Below are 22,396 nucleotides of genomic sequence, written 5' to 3'. Positions count from 1 at the left end.
GCTGAATTGCCGGCCGTTTTTTTTAAAGAGACAGTGCATGAAAACACTATTATTTTTTTAAATAAATCCTTTACACTAAATGACAAGTACAGTAATCAACACTGTCACTGTACTTCATATATATGTGACTGACATGTTTCTATCTATCTAATCTATGTGTGAGGCTCTATTCCTTCTTGTCTAAATTGTCGAGTACCGGTGTATGCCGCTGCTGAATTGCCGGCCGGCTTTTTTAAAGAGAGTGTCTTCTGAGCAGTTTGTCAGCTTTTGGACACCTTTGAAGGTGTTTTCTATGTATTTTTGTTTGCCTGCCATTGGTTTTAACAATGTTCAACGGTGTTCTAAGGTGTTCGACGAACAGTTCCACGAACATCCCGGTGTTTGATGAACCGAACCCGAACACTACGGGGGTGGCTCAACACTATTCCTAACAAAAGCAATTATGTAAGATGCAGATGTAAAGTCGACATATGGGAAATTGTATTTATTAATTTAGATATTTTTGTACAATATAACTATCTGATTTAAGAGCATAAAAATTTAAAGTTTGAAATTTGCTAAATTTTCACCAAAATTCTGATATTGTCACAAATAAACGCAAAAAATATCGGCCTAACTATATCACTAACAGGAAGTACAATATCTCGCAAAAAAACAGTCTCAGAATCAGTGGGATCCGTTGAAGCGTTCCAGAGTTATTAGCTCATAAAGTGACAGTGGTCAGAATTGTAAAATTTGGCCTGATCAGGAAGGTGAAGGGGTTAAGCTTATTAATCATATTTTTTTTTTCCCTGCACGAGGACAAAAAAATTAACATACGGATTGTAAAAATGAACACATTGACCAAAAATGGCTAAAAATCTTGTCCAGCATACTGATGATTTTTTTTTTTTTTTTTCATTTTTCAATTAATATAGCCCTGTGCAGTACCGTTCTTTTACCAGCAGATGTCACTATTGCTCTTTAGTATCTGGAACTGCTCATTCATCTGTATCCATGCTGCAGGGCCTCAGTGTAAAATCTGCACCAGAGCCTCTCACCTACCATGTGCCACTTCTAATGCTATAATAACATATTCATAATCAAATAGGCTCAGCACAAAAAAAAGTGAATTAACAATTGCCAAGGCGTTCTTTCATCCGCCTATCACTGTGCAAGGAGCGGTGACTACAGCCACGCTGGCCGCTCCTCAATGACTGAAAGTCGGCTGCACCCAGGAGGAATAAAGTTCATTTTCTCTTTCAGTAAGGTGGCCGGACATCTTTCTAACCCTATTAACCTGTAGAGATTGACCATATATGTACAGGTAAAGAGCGTTTGGGGAATTTATAGGTTCCCTTTAACAATCTCAACTTTGTTAAAAGGGAAGTTCAGCCTAAAATTTTGATCACCCCTTAAAAATATATATATTAATTGTCCTCCATTTTCAGATCATTTAAAGTTTAATCAGGTGTTTTTCATTTATATCAGTTTGTAGGAAAACTGGGGGACCGACAATGTGGCCACTAAACTTTCTAAAAGTCTATTCACCTCTCACCCATCTCCCTGTGGTGTTGTGTCTGATTCGGGTGACGGAAAGGTGACAAATATATAGCAGGAGAGAGAAGTTAGAGCGCAGAGGGGTTAAAAACAATGTCTGGAAAAGAAGAGCTGGTACAGCAGAAACTACAGTTACTGACGTAGCAGAGCAGGTACTTTGGAGGGTGATGTAGTAGAGTTGGTACAGTAGATACTGCAGATACTGACGTAGCAGAGCAGGTACTGTGGAAACTGATGTAGCAGAGCTGGTACAGCAGATACTGACATAGCAGAGCAGGTACTGTGGAGGCTGATGTAGCAGAGCTGGTACAGCAGATACTGACATAGCAGAGCAGGTACTGCTGAGGCTGATGTAGTAGAGCTGGTAAGCAGATACTGACATAGCAGAGCAGGTACTGTGAAGGGTGATGTAGTAGAGTTGGTACAGTAGATACTGCAGATACTGACGTAGCAGAGCAGGTACTGTGGAAACTGATGTAGCAGAGCTGGTACAGCAGATACTGACATAGCAGACCAGGTACTGTGGAGGCTGATGTAGCAGAGCTGGTACAGCAGATACTGACATAGCAGAGCAGGTACTGTGGAGGGTGATGTAGTAGAGTTGACAGCAGATCCTGACATAGCAGAGCAGGTACTGTGGAAACTGATGTAGCAGAGCTGGTACAGCAGATACTGACGTAGCAGAGCAGGTGCTGTGGAGACTGATGTAGTAGAGCTGACAGCAGATACTGACGTAGCAGAGCAGGTACTGTAGAGGCTTATGTAGCAGTGCTCCCTCTAGTGGTGAATGCAAGCAGCATAAACATTGTAAATTTGGAGTTTTCTATCAAACACAATAAGAAGCTTTGACTGCTGTCAATATATGATGTCTAATGAATGAACACAGTATTCTGCGGTGTTATTTTAGGATCGCCCACTTATAGTTACCCATCTAACATCTTTATAGTGGCAATGCTTGTGCAGTGAGTGATGTGTTATATTCCTGTATGATGGAAAGGCTTGATTTACAAGGAGATAAGTGGTTATTATCTCATCTCTAGTGGAGCCATATTGGATGCTGCTTTTCCAGGAGCAGATAAACATGTCTCCTCCTAAACCTGTCCTCTTCTAGACAATTCTCAAGAGACGTTACGTGAAGAAAGGGTTGTCCTAGTGGTGGATAACACCTTTAACAACTGAAGTTCCTTGTTCACATTTTGATCAAAGTGTGTGAACCCATCTGCTGACGACAAGACGACCTATTTATATGCGACACTGTCAGACTTACCTCTCCTTGGCCTCGACTTACAAATTTTAAGAAGACCCATCATCAGCTCCCCAGATTCTTACTTTATGTTATTTCTACTGTTCCCCTCAGTATTCTCTTTTTTATTTCTTCTAAATCTACAATACGGTTCCAGAGATATGGGCCTTTTTATTTCATGCTAATTTTTTTTAATGGTTCCTCGGGGGCGTGTCTTTAGGTTGATCTGCATAATTACTCTGTGAGCCACGCCCAGTTATTAAAGACATTAAATATTAGCACTATATATGAAGACCCTTATCTCTGGAACCGGATTGCCGATTTAAAAAAAACAAAAGACGTCATACTCAGGGGAGCAGCGGGACTAGAAGAAGAGCAAACACAGGCCACTTTAAATCGGGTGAGATGTCCTCCTTAAAGGAGTTATCCAGTAATGCTTACTTCTACGTTGGGATGACATCGCACCTGTACACATCTGCCGGGATGTATGCGCCATTCTTGACTACAAATTTAAGGAAAATATTGGGAAGAAATTTGTAGCCTGCCCTGTATTGTGGAAATCAAGCATTGAAAAAAACAGATCACATTCATGTGGATTTTCCAATAAAAGGCTTTCTGCATATGATCCATGCTAGTGGATATAAGGTGCATAATGTCAGTGTCACACAGTGCGTCACAAGAAGTCACGTTTGGTAGACTGCTTCCCCCATAGAGCTGGGGACAGAGGTGTGAGGAGGCGGTGAGGAGGTTGCAGAGGCATCTGGGTCCAGGAACCTGGCAGGAGTCTTTTTGCCACATATCACCGGACATTTTTCTAGTTGCCAAAAACTATTTTTTTTTGTGATGTATGGGGGATATGTGGTCGATTATAGGAGTGGGGTGTTAATCCATATCTTGACATTGGGGTGGGTTTGTGGACTGTTTATCAAGGAATAGGGTTACTCGGTCCCTACCAGATTTTAAAATTTAAATTTAAGACCAGCCCTAAAATTCAGACCACAATCCAAGACCCAGACCCCAGATCTGATCCCTATAATCTCATTGCCCCTTGTATTGAATCTGCAACACCGGCTCCTCTGGTTCCTGTCGCTGACTCGTGAGCTCTTGGCCACACATAAGGGTACATAGGTATGAGCAGCACGGTGGCTCGGTGGTTAGCACTGCAGCCTTGCTGCGCTGGGGTCCTGGGTTCAAATCCCACCAAGGACAACATCTGCAAGTTTGTATGTTTGCCTGGGTTTGCTCCAGGTTCTCCGGTTTCCTCCCACACTCCAAAGACATACGGATAGGGAATCTAGATTGTGAGCCCCAATGGGGACAGTGATGATGATGTATGTAAAGCGCTGCGGAATATGTTGGTGGGTATAAGCATTAAATTACTGTGAGGATGTCCTACAAGCCAATGATGACAGTCGGATCCTGTGCTAAGAACCGGTTCTCTGAGTTGGAGGCGGCTAATAAAAGGTTCATTGACTTTAGACTTTGTCATGAGTAAAACAATCTCTCGTAATAAAGTAAAGCAAGTCTCACATTACAGCCATTTGTTAGATAGTTTACAAGGTAAAAGTGCAGGAGTTTACATCACCGGTGTATGCACAATAAAGGACAGGCGGTCTATTCTCACTCCATCTGGTTAAAGGGCATATCGGAAAGGGTTAGTCCTAAATATCTTCCTACGTGTCCAATAAACCTATCAGAGCACATCCTGAAGGGTTTAGGAGTCAGGACGGATGATAAACTGAAGAATCCATATGTACAATGCAAGAAATTAAAGGTATAGAAACCTACAAGTGCTCGTAAAAAACGATGGAAGTCTAGAGGCTGCTCACGGGCTTGGGTTGGCTAGGCCCCCCAGAAAACATGATTAGCCCCTTAAACAGGCACTTTTTTATCATTGGTCAACTTAAAGTGCTGCCCCTTTTCAGAAAACTTTCCTTCATAGGATACAGCAGCTGCAAATAAACATAGATTGTATTATTTACCCTCCCCGGGTCCCTCTGCCCGATGTCTATTTGTCCGCAGCGCTGACATCATCTCAACAGCACTGCAGCTAATCAGTGATTGCACATTATATACAGGCAGAACTGGTGAGCTCACAGATTGGCTGCAGCGCTGTTGATGTGACGTTACTGTTGCAGCTCTGTTGATGTGACTTTACTGCTGCAGACAAACAGGAGAGATCAAGCAGTGCTGGAGATCCAGTAATGGACCGGGGGAGGGTAAGTAATATTTGGTTTGTTTTTTTTATTTACAGCTCCTGAATCCTATGAAGGAAAGTTTCCTGAAAAGGGGCAACCACTTTAATAACCAAGTAAGTATTTTGTAATTTTTTTTATCCTTACATTAAAAGTGCAATATCTTTTTTTATTTTTCTTTCGATAAAGCTGTAGGCTCATTTATTTTTTTTGTAGTACTAGTTGTATTTTTTACCACTACCATTTCAGGGCAAATATTTTTTATTTATTACCTTTTATTAATTGAGGGGAAAGGACTGCTAAAAAAAACAGAAGTTTCAGTAGTATTTTTTGTAAGGTTTTACCCAGTTTACTGCAATTTCATATCATTCGATGGGACGGTATGAACGCAGAGATGCCAGACATGTGAAGGGTTTGTTATGGGTTGTGAAATTGTGTCGGTACCAAATACATCTATATTTTATCTCAAGTTATTAAAAAAAATAATAATTTTGGATGGAAAGTACCTCTGGTGCCATCTATTGGATGTAGCAATCCTAAAAGTCAATACTGACACTTTAACAGCCTTATCACAGGACTTAAGATAAGAAGCCAAACCAGACACTCCATTTTCAGACACATGTTTAGGGGTGTTGCCCCTCCTCAGTGCAAAGCAAGAGATCTAATCTGGCTGTATATGAGGCCTCTGACTGGGGGGGTTAAAAATGAACATTTCTCTTTGTGGAGTGTTCGATACTTTTACATTCCCTTCTGGGCAATAGCTTCTATTTTCTCACGCAGGACTTTCTCCCAGTCATCTTGCTTTTTGAGGAATCTGGACCGTGTTTCCTTCTTCATCAATGCCTCGATCTCTGGCGGTATCTCCGGTACAAGATCTGCTCGAAGAATGACGTCCTGGAATTTAGCAGATGATGCTGGGGCCAAACAGCATCTAAGTCTGTGGAATGAAAATATGATAGTTTTGTGAATTTATATTAAATTTAACCAAAAAAATCTGTCTTTAGTCAACTGCAAAATTTGCAAACGGACTTGTCACTGATGTAAATACTTGGTCTTTAAAACAGCATAAAGATACTGGGCCGTACATGACACATTCTTATTATGGGGGCTCTTTCTGCGGTATCACATACTAGCCATTCAAATAAATGGGCAAGGGCAAGGAGATTGAAAATGTCTTCAATTTCTCATTATCAATGGGGAGCAGAGGGCTTTATCTTTACGACACATACTCTTGAAAAGCTTTCTTTTGCCTAAACTCCACCGACATGTCATTTAATGCCATAAAGACATATTTTACTGAAACCATTGGCTATTAATACAACACACTATTGGCTCAGAGTTAACAGTGGTGTACCACAGGGGTCAGTATTGGGCCCTCTTATTTTTAATATATAAATTAAGGACCTGGTACAGGGCATACAGAGAAAAATTCAATATTTGAGCACAATACTAAACTCTGCAGGGTAATCAACATAGAGAAGAGGGATTTGGGGCAGCTTGATGCTTGGGCTGAGAAATGGAAAGTGGCAAGGAAACAATATGCACAATTATGTACTAAATGGTAAAACTGTCACTGAAAAAGACTTGGGTGGACAGCAAACTAAATTTTAGTGGCCAGTGCCAGCCAGCAGCTACAAGGCAAATATAATAATGGGATGCATTAATAAAGGTATAGATGCTCATGAACATAGTTTTGCCTCTGTACAAGTCACTAGTGTAGGCACACTTAGATACTGTGTACAATTTTGGGCTCCAGTGTGTAAGAAGGACATAGCTGAACTTCAGCGGGTGCAGAGAAGAGCGACCAAGGTTATTAAGGGAATGGGTGAAATGCAGGACCAAGAGAGGTTATCAAACTTGAAGTTATTCAGCTTGGAAAAACAAAGGCTTAGGGGCGTTCCTATTAAAATGTACAAATATAATAAGGGACAGTACAGAGATCTGTATAATCTTATTACACATAGGCCTGCGACGGTGATAAGGGGGTATCCTCTACATCTAGGAAAGAATATTTAATCACAAATGAAGATTTTTTTTTACTGTAAGAGCAGTAGGACTATATACTGTATAAGCAATAAAACTATGGATTATTTACTGTATGAGCAGTGAGACTATGGATTCTTTATGGTAAGAGCAGTGAGACTATGGATTCTTTATGGTAAGAGCAGTGAGACCAGGGATTCTTTACTGTATGAGCAGTGAGACTATGAATTCTTTACTGTCTGAGCAGTGAGACTATGGATTCTTTACTATGTGAGCAGTGAGACTATGGATTCTTTACTGTGTGAGTAGTGAGACAATGGATTCTTTACTGTATGAGCAGTAAGACTATGGATTCTTTACTGTATGAGCAGTGAGACCATGGATTCTTTACTGTCTGAGCAGTGAGACCATGGATTCTTTACTGTCTGAGCAGTGAGACCATGGATTCTTTACTGTCTGAGCAGTGAGACCATGGATTCTTTACTGTCTGAGCAGTGAGACTATGGATTCTTTACTGTCTGAGCAGTGAGACCATGGATTCTTTACTGTCTGAGCAGTGAGACTATGGAAATCTGTGCCACATGTTGTGATGGTCAGAGCTTATTATGAACTAAATGAGTAGAGTAGGATAATGTTGACATCATGTACAGACCTAAAAAATATTGAAAAAAATAGTAAAAATAATAAGTCATGTAAAAAAAATAACACAAGTCGTGCTAACTCCTTGTAATAAATTAGTTCTTACAAGTTTTGATTGATGTTGAACTGCTGATAATGGTAATAGACGGCGACAGCGGAGTGTGGACAGAGTAGATACTGGTTCTCCTGCCAGCAGCGTCTTATGGTCTGGAGGATGTTATCATCTGTGACTGAGCAAGATTTCATCATTCCTAGAAGCTGTAGGAGATGGAGAGACGGTGGAAATCTCTTACTGCCGTAATCACTATTATTACTCTTGTTATTACAAGTAGTATTACTATTAATTGTAGTGCTTTATATTAGTTATAATAAACTTGCCAATCTACTAATGAAAAAAAGTCAAATTGGCTCCTTGAGGGGTCAATCTGGCCACTAACATTTTGTCCATCCCTGTCCTTACACATATTAAAGGTAATCGGTCAGCAGGTTTTGCTATGTAATCTGAGAGCAGCATGGTGTAGGGGCAGAGACCCTGATTCCAGTTATGTATCACTTACTAGCTTTCTTGCTGCAATTTTGATAGAATCTCTGTTTTCTCTGTTGTAGGTGTAGCAGGAGTCAGAATGCTGAGCTGTGTATAACCCCGCCCACACCACTGATTGGCAGCTTCCTGTGTGCATTGCGAGCAAGCAGCCAATCAGTGGTGGGGGCGGGGTAACACAGATTAGCTGGACTGCCTGGCACGTGAGACCTAGTCCTCTAGTGATAATCTTCTGCTGATAAAACATTGCTTGTATTGAAACTACAACACACAGCCTGATAAGTGATACATCGCTGGAATCAGGGTCTCTGCCCATACATAATGGTGCTCTCAGATTACATGCTGACAGATTCCCTTTAATGATTAATTAAAGTGAATAGTTACTCCTTCTTTACTATCATGTTTTATTTTTGTAATCTAATCTAAATGTGAGCTGATTTATTTAATATTTTTTAATGACAATCAGGGCCCTATTTCTCTGATTTAGAGCTCCAAATTCCCTGCAAAAAACATCAAGATGAAGAAAAAAAATTATTTTTTTTCCCCCCTTTATAATCAGAGTGTTAACATTTTATTTTTCCACCCACAGCCTTATGAGGGTTTGTTTAGTTTTGCAGGACAAAATTGTAGTTTTAAATGACATAAATCATTTTAATATACAATGTACTGAAAAATTGGGGGGAAAAATTCCAAGTGAAGTGAAATTGTGAAGAAAAAAATAATAATTAAAAAAAAACAAAAAAAACAAACAAAACGCAATTCTGAAATAGTTTTTTGGGTTTCGATTTCATGACGTTCATTGTGCAGTAAAAATTACCTGGGAGCATGATTGTTCTGGTCGGTACGATTACGGCAATAATTAATTTTTTTTATTGTTATTTTAGTGACTGAAAAAAATCTGCACTGTGTGAGGTTGATTTTTTTTTTTAAGTGGCGAGCTGCAGGTTTTTTCTAACCATTCTGGGATACGTATGATGTTTTGATTGCTTTATATTGCATTTATTGGAGGAGTTGCGGTGACCCAAAAAATGTCAATTTTGCCAGTTCGATTTTTTTTTTTTTTTATGGCGTTTATGGATGAAAAAATTATATACTTTGATAAATAAGATTATTATTGATAAGATGATACCAAATATGTCTTTAATTTCTTTATTTTTGAATGGGCAAAAAAAGAGGATTCAAACTTTAATATTTTTACCATATATTTTAGTCCCTCTTCAGAACTTGAACCTGTGATGTAATAAGACTCACAATATTCTATAAAGAAGAAGAAATACGCTGCAATGGGTGCCAAAGCGGATGCCCAACTAGGGGGAGCTAAGCAGCTTACTGCATACAGGTTTCTCAGTGAGGTCAATGTATACACTGTATGCAGTAATCTCCTGAGCTCCCTCTAGTGGCGGCTGAAGGTAGCTGGAATAATTCAACTCTGAACATTCTAAAGATATATTCTGAATTTTTCAGCTTAGAATACTGCACCCGAAAACAATGTAATGTGAATGGGCTTTTTCAATGGGTTTACACTCTACCTTTCCGTGCAGCTCTTCTGGTAATTTCAGCCTTTTCCTCCCATTAAATTCAGCCATCAATTCTTTGATTTTTGCACTGTCTGAATCTGCAGCCAGCCACAGTATCCGCTCCATATTATAGGGCTCCTGTGCAGCAGAGGACATTATAAAAGCTGAGCTAACCTTATATTGTCATAGTCTAAGTGACATGTAAAATGTGCAGTCATCACTACCTGAATATCCATTGCAGAAGCCAATGTCATCGCCGTGTTCCCGAGAGAGAAGTCACCATGCTGTACAGCTCTGTGAATAATGTCATTACTATTCACCACAGCCACAAGCTGGATTGGTAGACCCATCTTCTGGGCAATACACCCGGCTGAGGGATTTACAAATGTTACACAGTGACTATCAGCAGAATAGTGAGTGCAGCTCTGGAGTATAACACAGGATATAACTCAGGATCAGTACAGGATCAGTAATGTAATGTATGTACACAGTGACTGCACAAGCAGAATAGTGAGTGCAGCTCTGGAGTATAATACAGGATGTAACTCAGGATCAGTACAGGATCACTAATGTAATGTATGTACACAGTGACTGCACAAGCAGAATAGTGAGTGCAGCTCTGGGGTATAATACAGGATGTAACTCAGGATCAGTAATGTAATGCATGTACACAGTGACTGCACCAGCAGAATAGTGAGTGCAGCTCTGGAGTATAATACAGGATGTAACTCAGGATCAGTACAGGATCAGTAATGTAATGTTTGTACACAGGGACTGCACCAGCAGAATAGTGAGTGCAGCTCTGGAGTATAATACAGGATGTAACTCAGGATCAGTAATGTAATGTTTGTACACAGTGACTGCACCAGCAGAATAGTGAGTGCAGCTCTGGAGTATAATACAGGATGTAACTCAGGATCAGTACAGGATCAGTAATGTAATGTTTGCACACAGGGACTGCACCGGCAGAGTAGTGAGTGCAGCTCTGGAGTATAATACAGGATGTAACTCAGGATCAGTTCAGGATCAGTAATGTAATGTATGTACACAGTGACTCCACCAGCAGAATAGTGAATGCAGCTCTGGAGTATAATACAGGATGTAACTCAGGATCAGTACAGGATCAGTAATGTAATGTATGTACACAGTGACTGCACCAGCAGAATAGTGAGTGCAGCTCTGGAGTATAATACAGGATGTAACTCAGGATCAGTAATGTAATGTATGTACACAGTGACTGCACCAGCAGAATAGTGAGTGCAGCTCTGGAGTATAATACAGGATGTAACTCAGGATCAGTAATGTAATGTATGTACACAGTGACTGCACCAGCAGAATAGTGAGTGCAGCTCTGGAGTATAATACAGGATGTAACTCAGGATCAGTACAGGATCAGTAATGTAATGTATGTACACAGTGACTGCACCAGCAGAATAGTGAGTGCAGCTCTGGGGTATAATACAGGATGTAACTCCGGATCAGTAATGTAATGTATGTACACAGTGACTGCACCAGCAGAATAGTGAGTGCAGCTCTGGAGTATAATACAGGATGTAACTCAGGATCAGTAATGTAATGTATGTACACAGTGACTGCACCAGCAGAATAGTGAGTGCAGCTCTGGAGTATAATACAGGATGTAACTCAGGATCAGTACAGGATCAGTAATGTAATGTATGTACACAGTGACTGCACCAGCAGAATAGTGAGTGCAGCTCTGGAGTATAATACAGGATGTAACTCAGGATCAGTAATGTAATGTATGTACACAGTGACTGCACCAGCAGAATAGTGAGTGCAGCTCTGGGGTATAATACAGGATGTAACTCGGGATAAGTAATGTAATGTATGTATACAGTGACTGCACCAGCAGAATAGTGAGTGCAGCTCTGGAGTATAATACAGGATGTAACTCAGGATCAGTACAGGATCAGTAATGTAATGTATGTACACAGTGACTGCACCAGCAGAATAGTGAGTGCAGCTCTGGAGTATAATACAGGATGTAACTCAGGATCAGTAATGTAATGTATGTACACAGTGACTGCACCAGCAGAATAGTGAGTGCAGCTCTGGGGTATAATACACGATGTAACTCGGGATAAGTAATGTGAGGTTTTCACAAAGTTATTAAGGATACAGTGCCTTGTGAAAGTATTTGGCCCCCTTGAACTTTTCTACCTTTTGCCACATTTCTGGCTTCAAACATAAAGATATAAAATTCTAATTGTTTTGGGAAGAATCAACAAGTGGGACACAATCGTGAAGTGGAACGAAATTTATTGGATATTTTAAACTTTTTTAAAAATTAAAAACTGAAAAGTGCGGCGTGCAATATTATTCGGCCCCCTTGAGTTAATACTTTGTAGCGCCACCTCTGGCTGCGATTACAGCTGCAAGTCGCTTGGGGTATGTCTCCATCAGTTTTGCACATCGAGAGGCTGAAATTCTTGCCCATTCTTCCTTGCAAAACAGCTCGAGCTCATTGAGGTTGGATGGAGGACGTTTGTGAACAGCAGTTTTCAGCTCTTTCCACAGATTCTCGATTGGATTCAGGTCTGGACTTGGCCATTCTAACACCTGGATATGTTTATTTTTGAACCATTCCATTGTAGATTTTGCTTTATGTTTGGGATCATTGTCTTGTTGGAAGATAAATCTCCGTCCCAGTCTCAGGTCTTTTGCAGACTCCAACAGGTTTTCTTCCAGAATGGTCCTGTATTTGGCTCCGTCCATCTTCCCATCAATTTTAACCATCTTCCCTGTCCCTGCTGAAGAAAGTCAGGCCCAAACCATGATGCTGCCACCACCATGTTTGACAGTGGGGATGGTGTTTTGAGGGTGATGAGCGGTGTTGCTTTTATGCCAAACATATCGTTTTGCATTGTGGCCAAAAAGTTTGATTTTGGTTTCATCTGACCAGAGCACCTTATTCCACATGTTTGGTGTGTCTCCCAGGTGGCTTGTAGCAAACTTCAAACAAGACTTTTTATGGATATCTTTGAGAAATGTCTTTCTTCTTGCCACTCTTCCATAACGAACAGATTTGTGTAGTGTACGACTGATTGTTGTCCTACGGACAGACTCTCCCACCTCAGCTGTAGATCTCTGCAGTTCATCCAGAGTGATCATGGGCCTTTTGGCTGCATCTCTGATCAGTCTTCTCCTTGTTCGAGATGAAAGTTTAGAGGGACGGCCGGGTCTTGGTAGATTTGCAGTGGTCTGATACTCCTTCCATTTCAATATGAACGCTTGCACAGTGCTCCTTGAGATGTTTAAAACTTGGGAACTCTTTTTGTATCCAAATCCGGCTTTAAACTTCGCCACAACAGTATCTCGGACCTGCCTGGTGTGTTCCTTGGTCTTCATGATGCTCTCTGCACTTGAAACAGAACCCTGAGACTATCACAGAGCAGGTGCATTTATACGGAGACTTGATTACACACAGGTGGATTCCATTTATCATTACCAGTCATTTAGGACAACATTGGATCATTCAGAGATCCTCACTGAACTTCTGGAGTGAGTTTGCTGCACTGAAAGTAAAGGGGCCGAATAATATTGCACGCCCCACTTTTCAGTTTTTAATTTTTTAAAAAAAGTTTAAAATATCCAATAAATTTCGTTCCACTTCACGATTGTGTCCCACTTGCTGTTGATTCTTCCCCAAAAATTTTGAATTTTATATCTTTATGTTTGAAGCCAGAAATGTGGCAAAAAGTAGAAAAGTTCAAGGGGGCCAAATACTTTCACAAGGCACGGTATATGTTATGTAGACTTGTTTTAAAGCCAACTCTGAAAATATTCATCTAATCTAACACATCTTACCTGTAATGTTCCCAGCTCCACCTGTCGGTACCACTATTTCCACTGGAGGGAGCGCATCATTAGTCTGTGCGGCTGCACATTGGAAATACCCATAGAAGAAGTGGGCAATCTGCACCATTACTCGTACCCAGTTCACAGAGTTCATACTCATCAGCTTATGCTTCTTCACAAATCCATTGTCCATGAAGAGCTTTTTGATGGGTTCATCCAGCTCATCTGATGTTCCATCAACTACACAAAAATGATTGAAAACCGGATAGATGTAAAAATTTGACAAGAACACGTCACTAATACTTCATGCACGTGAGGAAACACTTTAAGGGTGTGGTCCTAAAATAACATTGATTTTAATCCCAAATGTCTATTTATTGTTATAATTTAATCTCTTTTCTAATATACTTTAATTAAAAATCCCCCTGTCCCCCGTTCCCTCTCTACTCTAAATGCTTTAGTTTTTCTTTTTACCTTCTTCCTGTTTGGTGACTCTTCATTTCAGAATCCTCAGTGCATTTTGTGATACTCAAATGGAGCGTCATCGGGGCCGCAGACTCTGTCCCCACCCTAAAACGAAGCGTCAATGACGTACTTTTCAAGGGCTGGGTTAGTCCCTGCTGTACTGAGCATTCATTAGTTGTCAATTCCGACATATGCTTAGTACGAGCTGCCTTTATCACTGTGCGATATTCTTTTCAGTGCATAGTGACAGTGCACTCCCTCGCCGGCTTCGATGAGAAGTGACGAGCTGACAAGAAAGCGATCTGTCAGTGCACACTGTAAGGAGAGAATGCGATGAGTAGGGACCAGTTCTGCCCCAAAAGTAACATCTGTTTTGGGGCAGGGATGGTCCCTGCTTGCCGCATTCTCTCCTTACAATGCACACTGACAGTTCACTCTCTTGCCAGCTCATCACTTCTCTTTAGAGTCAGTGAGGGAGCGCACTGTCACTGTGCACTGAAAACAATATCACACGGTGACCAGATCATACTGAGCATAAATTGGAATTGACAAGCGATGCATGCTCAGTACAGCAGGGACTAGCCCAGCACCTGAAATGGACATCACTGGTGCTTTATTTCAGGGTGTAGACAGAGGCTGCAGCAATGACCACAGCACCTTCCTCTTGATGATGTTTTGTTTGAACATCCCAGCATGCACTGGGAATTCTCAAACGAAGAGTCATCAAACCGGAAGTAGATAAAAAAAAAATAATAATAACAGTTACATAAATTAGGAAGGGAACGATAGGGAAGATTTAATTACAGTATATAGTGGACAGCCCCTTTAATTACTGTCTGCATGGGATACTACTAGTATATACAATAATATTCCGATCAGATTCTGATCAAGGATCCTGAATTTGGTAAAGAGAGGTGGGATTTTTATTTAATGGGGGCTGCCATCTCTCCTGACATGACTGTTATTGTAAATACTATTATTCCTCATTTTACAACATTCCTGGAACTCTGCGTTGTACCATCCTTCTGTTATTCCTCCTGGAAATTTATGAATAAATGGACAACTGGGCATTATTATTCTCTATGTCAATAGGGCATGGCACTATGTAATCAGACACTGATTGGACAATATCAGAGTTTTTATAGACACACCTCATTTCCAGGAGGAATAACAGAGGGATGGCACAAAGTTGGATTCTACTAAAAGAATTAAGCATTTACTAAAACAGACGTCAGAAGAGCTGCTGTTCTTTATGGACTACTTAACCATACTGTATATACGGACCAGTAAAGACGTGGACATTGTCCTCAATGACTGTGGTCATCTGTCGCTCTTGGATTTCCGTACACCGCCCATGTGGCAGGAGAACAATGATATCGATATTGGGAATTCCACGCACGCCCTCGATGGCAGCACTCCCCGTGTCTCCCGATGTCCCTGAGAGGTAATGTAAGAAGCAGAAAGTAAAAGATGTATATGTAATAAGTATCACTGCTTACTATGGATGCATGGGATAATGGTATTAAAGGGGAACACCACAAAAAGTACTACGGCTAACCCTTTCGCTGCCAGTGCCATGCCTCAACGGACTGGAATTGGGCCACCAGAGGATATGATTCAGGGTTTACCATGAGGAATGCCCACAGTACCCATTATTGGTTAGAGGGATTTGTGGTGCCAGAACCAGGAGCCACCATAGGATCCTCAAGGGATGGTCAATTTTTTTTTTTTAACAATTTTTTTCTTATTCAAATCCATGTAATTGCAGCTAAAAATTATTTTACAATTTGGTTTCATTAAGAATGTTGCACAGTTTGAACTTTACAGGCTCTTTGTTTCCTCGCAAATTCAACTTTGAAGTTGTCTGTGGTTATAAATTGGCTAAGAGGAGCACAGAAAAAGACACGGACGGATTCTCTGTTAAAGGGGTATTCCCATGTCCAAGATCCTATGTCAATGTGTAGTAGGTGTAATAATAATAATAATAATAATAATATTAGCAAATACCCCCAATTAGAAATTTAGTATAGTTCTTCTGATTTGCTATGTCGATTACCCGATGTGCAGGGCAAACGGTGGAAAAATTTTAATGAAACCCAATTACAAAAATTATTTTTAGCTCAAATTACATATATTTAAGTAAAAAAAAAAATTCCTAAATATGGAAAACCCCTTTTAATTATAGGTTTTTCTGAGTTTTTTTTTTTTAAATATATTAGATTAGTATCTGCTCATATCAATGTGTTATCAGTGTACTGCAGAACAGAGTAGGTCCTCCAAAGGGAAAGACACTCTTCATCATCTCTCCCTACACGGGACAAGAGTTGAGGATCCTGAAGAGAGAACCCCCTCTCTATTAACTCCTTAATAGGGCACATAAAATTGAATTTTTTTAAATAAGATAATCTGTTGAGGTAAACTAATGTGAAAGAAGTGTTAATCAATGAAATCCATCCTGAAACTTGGTTCACTGGTGAACATCCCAGCTGGGAACATTACCGAAGAAGAAACTGGAGAAAAGGTTCAGTAAAGAATGAGAGTGTCTACTACAGGCATCAGATATTCCATTTTAGAAACAATGAAGCTCTATTTAGTGGGGGCGGGTCTTTGTCCCTCTACAGAAAGTGGGGGCGGGTCTTTGTCTCTGTACAGAAAGTGGGGGCGGGTCTTTGTCTCTACAGAAATGGGGGTGGGTCTTTGTCTCTCTACAGAAAGTGGGGGCGGGTCTTTGTCTCTACAGAAAGTGGGGGCGGGTCTTTGTCTCTCTACAGAAAGTGGGGGCGGGTCTTTGTCTCTCTACAGAAATGGGGGTGGGTCTTTGTCTCTCTACAGAAAGTGGGGGCGGGTCTTTGTCTCTACAGAAAGTGGGGGCGGGTCTTTGTCTCGCTACAGAAAGTGGGGGCGGGTCTTTGTCTCTGTACAGAAAGTGGGGGCGGGTCTTTGTCTCTGTACAGAAAGTGGGGGCGGGTCTTTGTCTTGCTGCAGAAAGTGGGGGCGGGTCTTTGTCTTGCTGCAGAAAGTGGGGGCGGGTCTTTGTCTCTGTACAGAAAGTGGGGGCGGGTCTTTGTCTCTGTACAGAAAGTGGGGGCGGGTCTTTGTCTTGCTGCAGAAAGTGGGGGCGGGTCTTTGTCTTGCTGCAGAAAGTGGGGGTGGGTCTTTGTCTCTGTACAGAAAGTGGGGGTGGGTCTTTGTCTCTGTACAGAAAGTGGGGGTGGGTCTTTGTCTTGCTGCAGAAAGTGGGGGTGGGTCTTTGTCTCTGTACAGAAAGTGGGGGCGGAGGTGGTGCATTGTCTCTCTTCTCCCTGTCCCTGGTATGTCAAATTGCATACAGACATGACAAAGAAATAAGCTTTCAGTCCAGTGCAGGGAATTCATGCTTGGCATTAAGAGAAAAGAAGTTCCAGTTCCTATAGTACTGGAAGAATGCTGAGAGGAACTGCACACTAAAAAAAGAACAGATTGTAAATTACAAAGCATAAGAATCAGGAACGTTCTAGGACATGTGAGACAGGTATGTGCACCAAAAGCAGTATAAGCTGTTTTGGGAGGTGGGTGTGACGCGCCCCTGGGCCTGTGTCGCGCTGCGTTGCGCACGCGGGAGCTTACCCAGAGCCGGATCTCTTGAGGGTTGTAGTCTCGTGGCGGCAACCCGGTCCGTGCCCAGGGAGTCAAACTGAGCGGCGATGTACTAGCAGTAGATGGTTGGTGACTACGCCACCCGTTGAATGCAGCTATGGAGCTGCCGCTGCAGGGCAGACCGCTGAGGCCGGTGGAAGGATGGTGCAGCGTGGATGGTATAACCCCCAACGGGAGGGGTATGGCCTCAGGGCAGCCGACGTGGATGATGGGGGTAGCAGGAACCACTCAGAGACGGTGCGGTGTAGTTCAGGGTCTTTACTGGTGACAAAGATAGACCCTCCCGGAGTACTTGCTAGTGATAGGGGCCTGGTCAGTCCTTGAGCAGATGGGATTTCCCCTGGCCAGGCGGAGTTGTAGGCCTTCCCAACTAACTGTACTCTTCTGGCTACCTTGCTAGAGGCGGGAATAAGTAGCCCACGTCCCTGAGTGTACCGTGTAGTGCTCACCCGTATGGCCGGTGACTCGGGGCCTTCTAATGGCTTCCGCTCCACGATGGCGGTGCTGGTCCCACGCGTGTGACCGTGCCTTCGGGCTTCTGGGCCAGAGGACCTGAAATCCTCTGCCGGACGGTTTCTGCTGCTGGGTAGGAGTTAGTCCCCACAGCCTCGGACTCCGGGTCCGGTTAGAAATCTTCTCAGTCAGGGCGAGCTCTGCAGCTGCCAGCCCCTGACTCCTTGTAACACTGCTCCCCACAGAGCTCCTGATGTTTCTTGCTATGCTGCTTCTCTTCTCTACTCTTGTTCTGTCTTCTTTCTCTCACTAACTCTGCCTCAGCCCCGGGTTTATATAGGGGAAGTCCTTCCCCTCCCAAGACTGGGCAGGAGGTGTGGCATGCACAGGATCCCTGACCAAAGGACCTCCCACCTGCTCTCAGACGTAATATCTCTATCACTGTGGCAACCAGACCCCTGGGGTGTCACATTCCCCCCTAGTGAAATTTAGTACTCCGGGACTAAACATATTTTTTAGAAAAACATAACAAGGTATAGCAATAACAATACAATAAGAAAAACACATAAGATGGTTACGGTGTGTCCGCAACCGGGTGCAGTTTTGAAAAGCAAGGTGTCCATTTCACCAAAACAGGGAGACGTAACCAGGTAGGGGCCTGTCCTGCCCCGAGTCCTTAACAGTCTTTAGTCCATCCTGGGTTACGCTCCAACTATGTACAAGGATTCCCGGTAAATCCACCAAGGACTCCTAAAAAGAACTAGAAACACAAAATTATACACAAGCAACTATAAACAAGTAAACATTATAAGATAGCTTAAACATTTAGATCCTCCAACGTGCGGGTAGCTGGCCTCTAGTGGCCCTAGTGGACCTACGGAGCTGACTGTCTGGCCCCGAACTACAGGGTGTAGGAGCTGTCAAGGGTAAACTGGGCAGCTGTCTATGGGCCCTCTGGCTCACTAGGGGTATGGCAGGCTCACTATAAGCAGAGGGTTGACTTTCCGGGTCTGCTTGTGTAGAGTCTTCTGCCTCCTGGACCGGCTGTTCTTCCAGCTCTACCGGTTGCTCCGTAGGTTCTTGGGATGATGGTTGGAGGAAGGTGAGTACGGGTACCACAACTGCACCATTGACTTGAGTCCAAGACCGAGGGAAGTCCCCGAGCACGGTACTAACCATATCTTCCCTTTCCTCTACGGGTCGATGGTCTTCTTGTTCCTCTTCAGGGTTCCTCAGTTGTTCGGGACACTTCTTCAGGTGGTCCCGGGATACAATGGCTGTGGTTTCCCCTCCGTCTTTACTGATGGTACAGACCTTCGGGTTTTCGTGGCTTGAGGGCAGTACGGTGTACGGGTCCTTCTCCCACTGGTCGTCCAACTTGTGGAGCCGTCTCTTCCTCTTCAAGACCTGCTCTCCGGGTACCAGGGGAACAGCGGGAGCATACTGGTTATAAGATTTCTCTTGTCTTTCCCTAGCCTGACAGAGACTTCGCTCCACGCTCTCCTGTACTCTCCGGTACTGCTGCTGCCTCTCTGTGTCCCAGTCTGTTTCTGGTGAAGTGTCCTCGGGTGTCAGGACTCCCATTTCCAGGTCAACAGGTAACTTACCAGGTCTTGCTCTCATTAGGTAAGCCGGGGTACAGTTGGTGGAACCTACCGGGATGTGGTTGTATAGGTCCACCAGATCGGGCAACTTTTCAGGCCACAGACTGCGTTCTTCCAGGGGCAACGTTTTTAGAAGATCCATTACCACCTGGTTCATTTTTTCACAAAGTCCATTAGTCTGCGGATGGTAGGGTGTCGTCCTTATCTTCCGGCAGCCATACAGATTGCAGAATTCCTGGAAGACCTCCGCTTCAAAGGCAGGTCCCTGGTCCGTCAGCACTTGGTCCGGGTACCCGTGTGGACGGCAAAAGTGCTGCTGGAAGGCTCTAGCTGCTGTTTGAGCCGTTAAGTCCTTGACGGGGACGACAACCAGAAACCGGGAGTAATGATCCACGATGGTTAACGCGTAGACGTAGCCACTTCTGCTTGGGGTCAGTTTTACATGATCCAAGGCTACCAGTTCCAACGGTTGCCGGGTGACGATGGACTGCAGGGGAGTCTTCTGGCTGGCGCGGTCCTTCCTTCTCAGGTTGCACGGGCCACAGTCTCTGCACCACTTCTCAATGGTTCCCCTCATGCCTACCCAGTGGAATCGCTCGCGCAGCAGGAACTCCAGCTTCTTCCACCCGAAGTGTCCAGCTCCGTCGTGGTATGCCTCCATCACCATGGCTGCGTCTCTTCGTGGCACCACTACTTGCCAGAGTAATTCATGCGTCCGGGAGTTAACCATTCTGCGGCACAACTTCCCTTTGTAAAGGAACAGTCGACTCTTCTCTGCCCATAGTTGTTTGGCTTCCTCCGGAGCGTCTGGTTCAAGGCGAGCCTCCGGCCGAGTCAGCATCTCCTTCACCAGTCGGACGGCAGGGTCGCTGTCTTGCGTTTCCGCCCAGTTGTAGTGAGGTAAGGGGTTCAACGTAGCAGCCTGCTTACCCCTTACCCGGTGGGAATACTGGATAGTCCCATGACGGTGGAACGCAGGGAGTTCAATCTCTTCCAGTCCCTCCGGATCTTCTCCTTCGTCCGGCAGGTTGGGCATCCTGGACAGGGCGTCCGCGTTAGTATTGGAGCGCCCTGCCCGGTATTTGATTATGAACTCGTAGTTGGACAGACGGGCCATCCACCTCTGCTCCAGGGCACCGAGTCTTGCCGTGTCCAGGTGTGTCAACGGGTTGTTATCCGTGTACACGGTGAACCGGGAAGAAGCAAGGTAATGCTTAAAGCGCTCAGTGACTGCCCATACCACGGCCAGGAACTCTAGCTTGAATGAGCTATAATTCTCGGGGTTCCTTTCAGTGGGTCGCAGTTTTCGGCTGGCGTAGGCGATTACTCGTTCTTTCCCCTGCTGGATCTGGGACAGTACGGCTCCTAGCCCGATGTTACTGGCGTCGGTGTAGAGGATGAAGGGCTGGCTATAATCCGGGTACGCCAAGATTTCATCCCCCGTGAGGGCCATCTTCAGCTGGCGGAAGGACTCTTCTTCTAGCTCTTCCCATTTGAAGGGCGGCTTCTGGTTCTTGGCCTTCCGGGACTGGCCTATCAGGAGGTCCTGCATATGCGCTGCCTTTTTGGTGAAACCGGGAATAAACCTTCGGTAGTAGCCTACCAACCCGAGGAACTGCCGCACTTCTTTTACGCTGGAGGGGCTTGGCCATCCCTTAATTGCGGTGATCTTATCGGGGTCGGGAGCCACTCCGTCAGCGCTCACCACGTGTCCCAGGTACTGCACCTTTGGTTTCAGGAGGTGACACTTGGAGGGTTTCACCTTTAGGCCGTAACTCGCCAGAGCTTCGAACACCTCCGCCAGGTGTTTCAGGTGGTCCTCATAAGTTTTGGAGTATACAATGACATCGTCCAGGTACAACAGGACCGTCTCGAAGTTTCTGTGGCCCAGACAGCACTCCATTAATCGTTGGAAGGTTCCTGGGGCGTTGCAGAGTCCGAACGGCATGCAGGTGAACTCGCTAAGTCCCATCGGGGTGGTGAATGCGGTCTTCTCCCGGTCCGCCTCTGCTACAGGAACCTGCCAGTACCCGCTAGTGAGATCCAAGGTAGAGAAGAAGTTAGCAGACCTTAAAGCAGCCAATGACTCCTCTATCCTTGGTAAGGGGTACGCATCCTTGTGTGTGATACGGTTGATTTTCCGGTAATCTACACACATCCTCATGGTGTTGTCTTTCTTTTTGACTAAAACTAGCGGGGCTGCCCAGGGGCTACAGCTATCCCGGATTACCCCAGCCTCCTTCATGTCTCTAAGCATCCCCTTGGCGTGTTGGTAATGTGCAGGGGGTACGGGTCGATACCTCTCTTTTATGGGAGGATGATCTCCCGTGGGGATGCCGTGTTCTACCCCCTTGACTCGCCCGAAGTCTAACGGGTGTTTACTAAACACTCTCTCATACTCTTGAACCACCCGGTAGACTCCCTGTTTCTGGTGGGAGGGAGTGGAGTCAGTTCCCAAGTGTAGTTGCTGACACCAATCCTCCATTACTTTCTTAGAGCCGTTACCTCCCTCCGGGTGAGATGGAGGCAAGGGTTCCACAGACTGTATAGAGTTTTGGTTGATGGTATATAATTTTGCTAGCGTGGCATACCGGGGCAGGTACACTTCCCTCTCCCCGATATTGATTATGCGAACGGGCACCCTCCCATGGCGTACATTGACCACCCCCCGTGCTGTCAAAATGGTGGGCCTACTGTCTGAGTAAACTGGTTCTACCATTGCCTGGTAATCTCTACCTCTCAGACCAATAGCTGCCCGGCAC

General features: G+C 43.9%; 1 protein-coding gene across 8 annotated transcripts in view; it reads right to left on the bottom strand.

Moving 5' to 3' along the window:
- Nucleotides 1-469: 469 nt before the first annotated feature.
- THNSL2 (threonine synthase like 2) overlaps nt 470-22,396 on the bottom strand; it is a 145,662-nt gene continuing 123,735 nt past the window's right edge. For all 8 annotated transcript variants that reach the window (XM_073649154.1, XM_073649152.1, XM_073649156.1 and 5 more), the window contains exons 4-9: nt 15,226-15,378; nt 13,486-13,716; nt 9,882-10,027; nt 9,670-9,795; nt 7,706-7,857; nt 470-5,914 (exon numbers count right to left, since the gene is read on the bottom strand). In XM_073649154.1, the coding sequence (XP_073505255.1) occupies nt 5,716-5,914; nt 7,706-7,857; nt 9,670-9,795; nt 9,882-10,027; nt 13,486-13,716; nt 15,226-15,378 (1,007 nt within the window). In that variant the 3' untranslated portion in view covers nt 470-5,715. The remainder of the gene's footprint in view (nt 5,915-7,705; nt 7,858-9,669; nt 9,796-9,881; nt 10,028-13,485; nt 13,717-15,225; nt 15,379-22,396) is intronic.

The sequence above is a fragment of the Phyllobates terribilis genome, unplaced genomic scaffold (assembly GCF_046119375.1).
Source record: "Phyllobates terribilis strain yellow unplaced genomic scaffold, ASM4611937v1 Scaffold_1__5_contigs__length_1240528914, whole genome shotgun sequence".
Taxonomy (NCBI): domain Eukaryota; kingdom Metazoa; phylum Chordata; class Amphibia; order Anura; family Dendrobatidae; genus Phyllobates; species Phyllobates terribilis.
The sequence above is the reverse complement of the archived record's forward strand: the minus strand, read 5'-3'. Positions and strand labels throughout refer to the sequence as shown.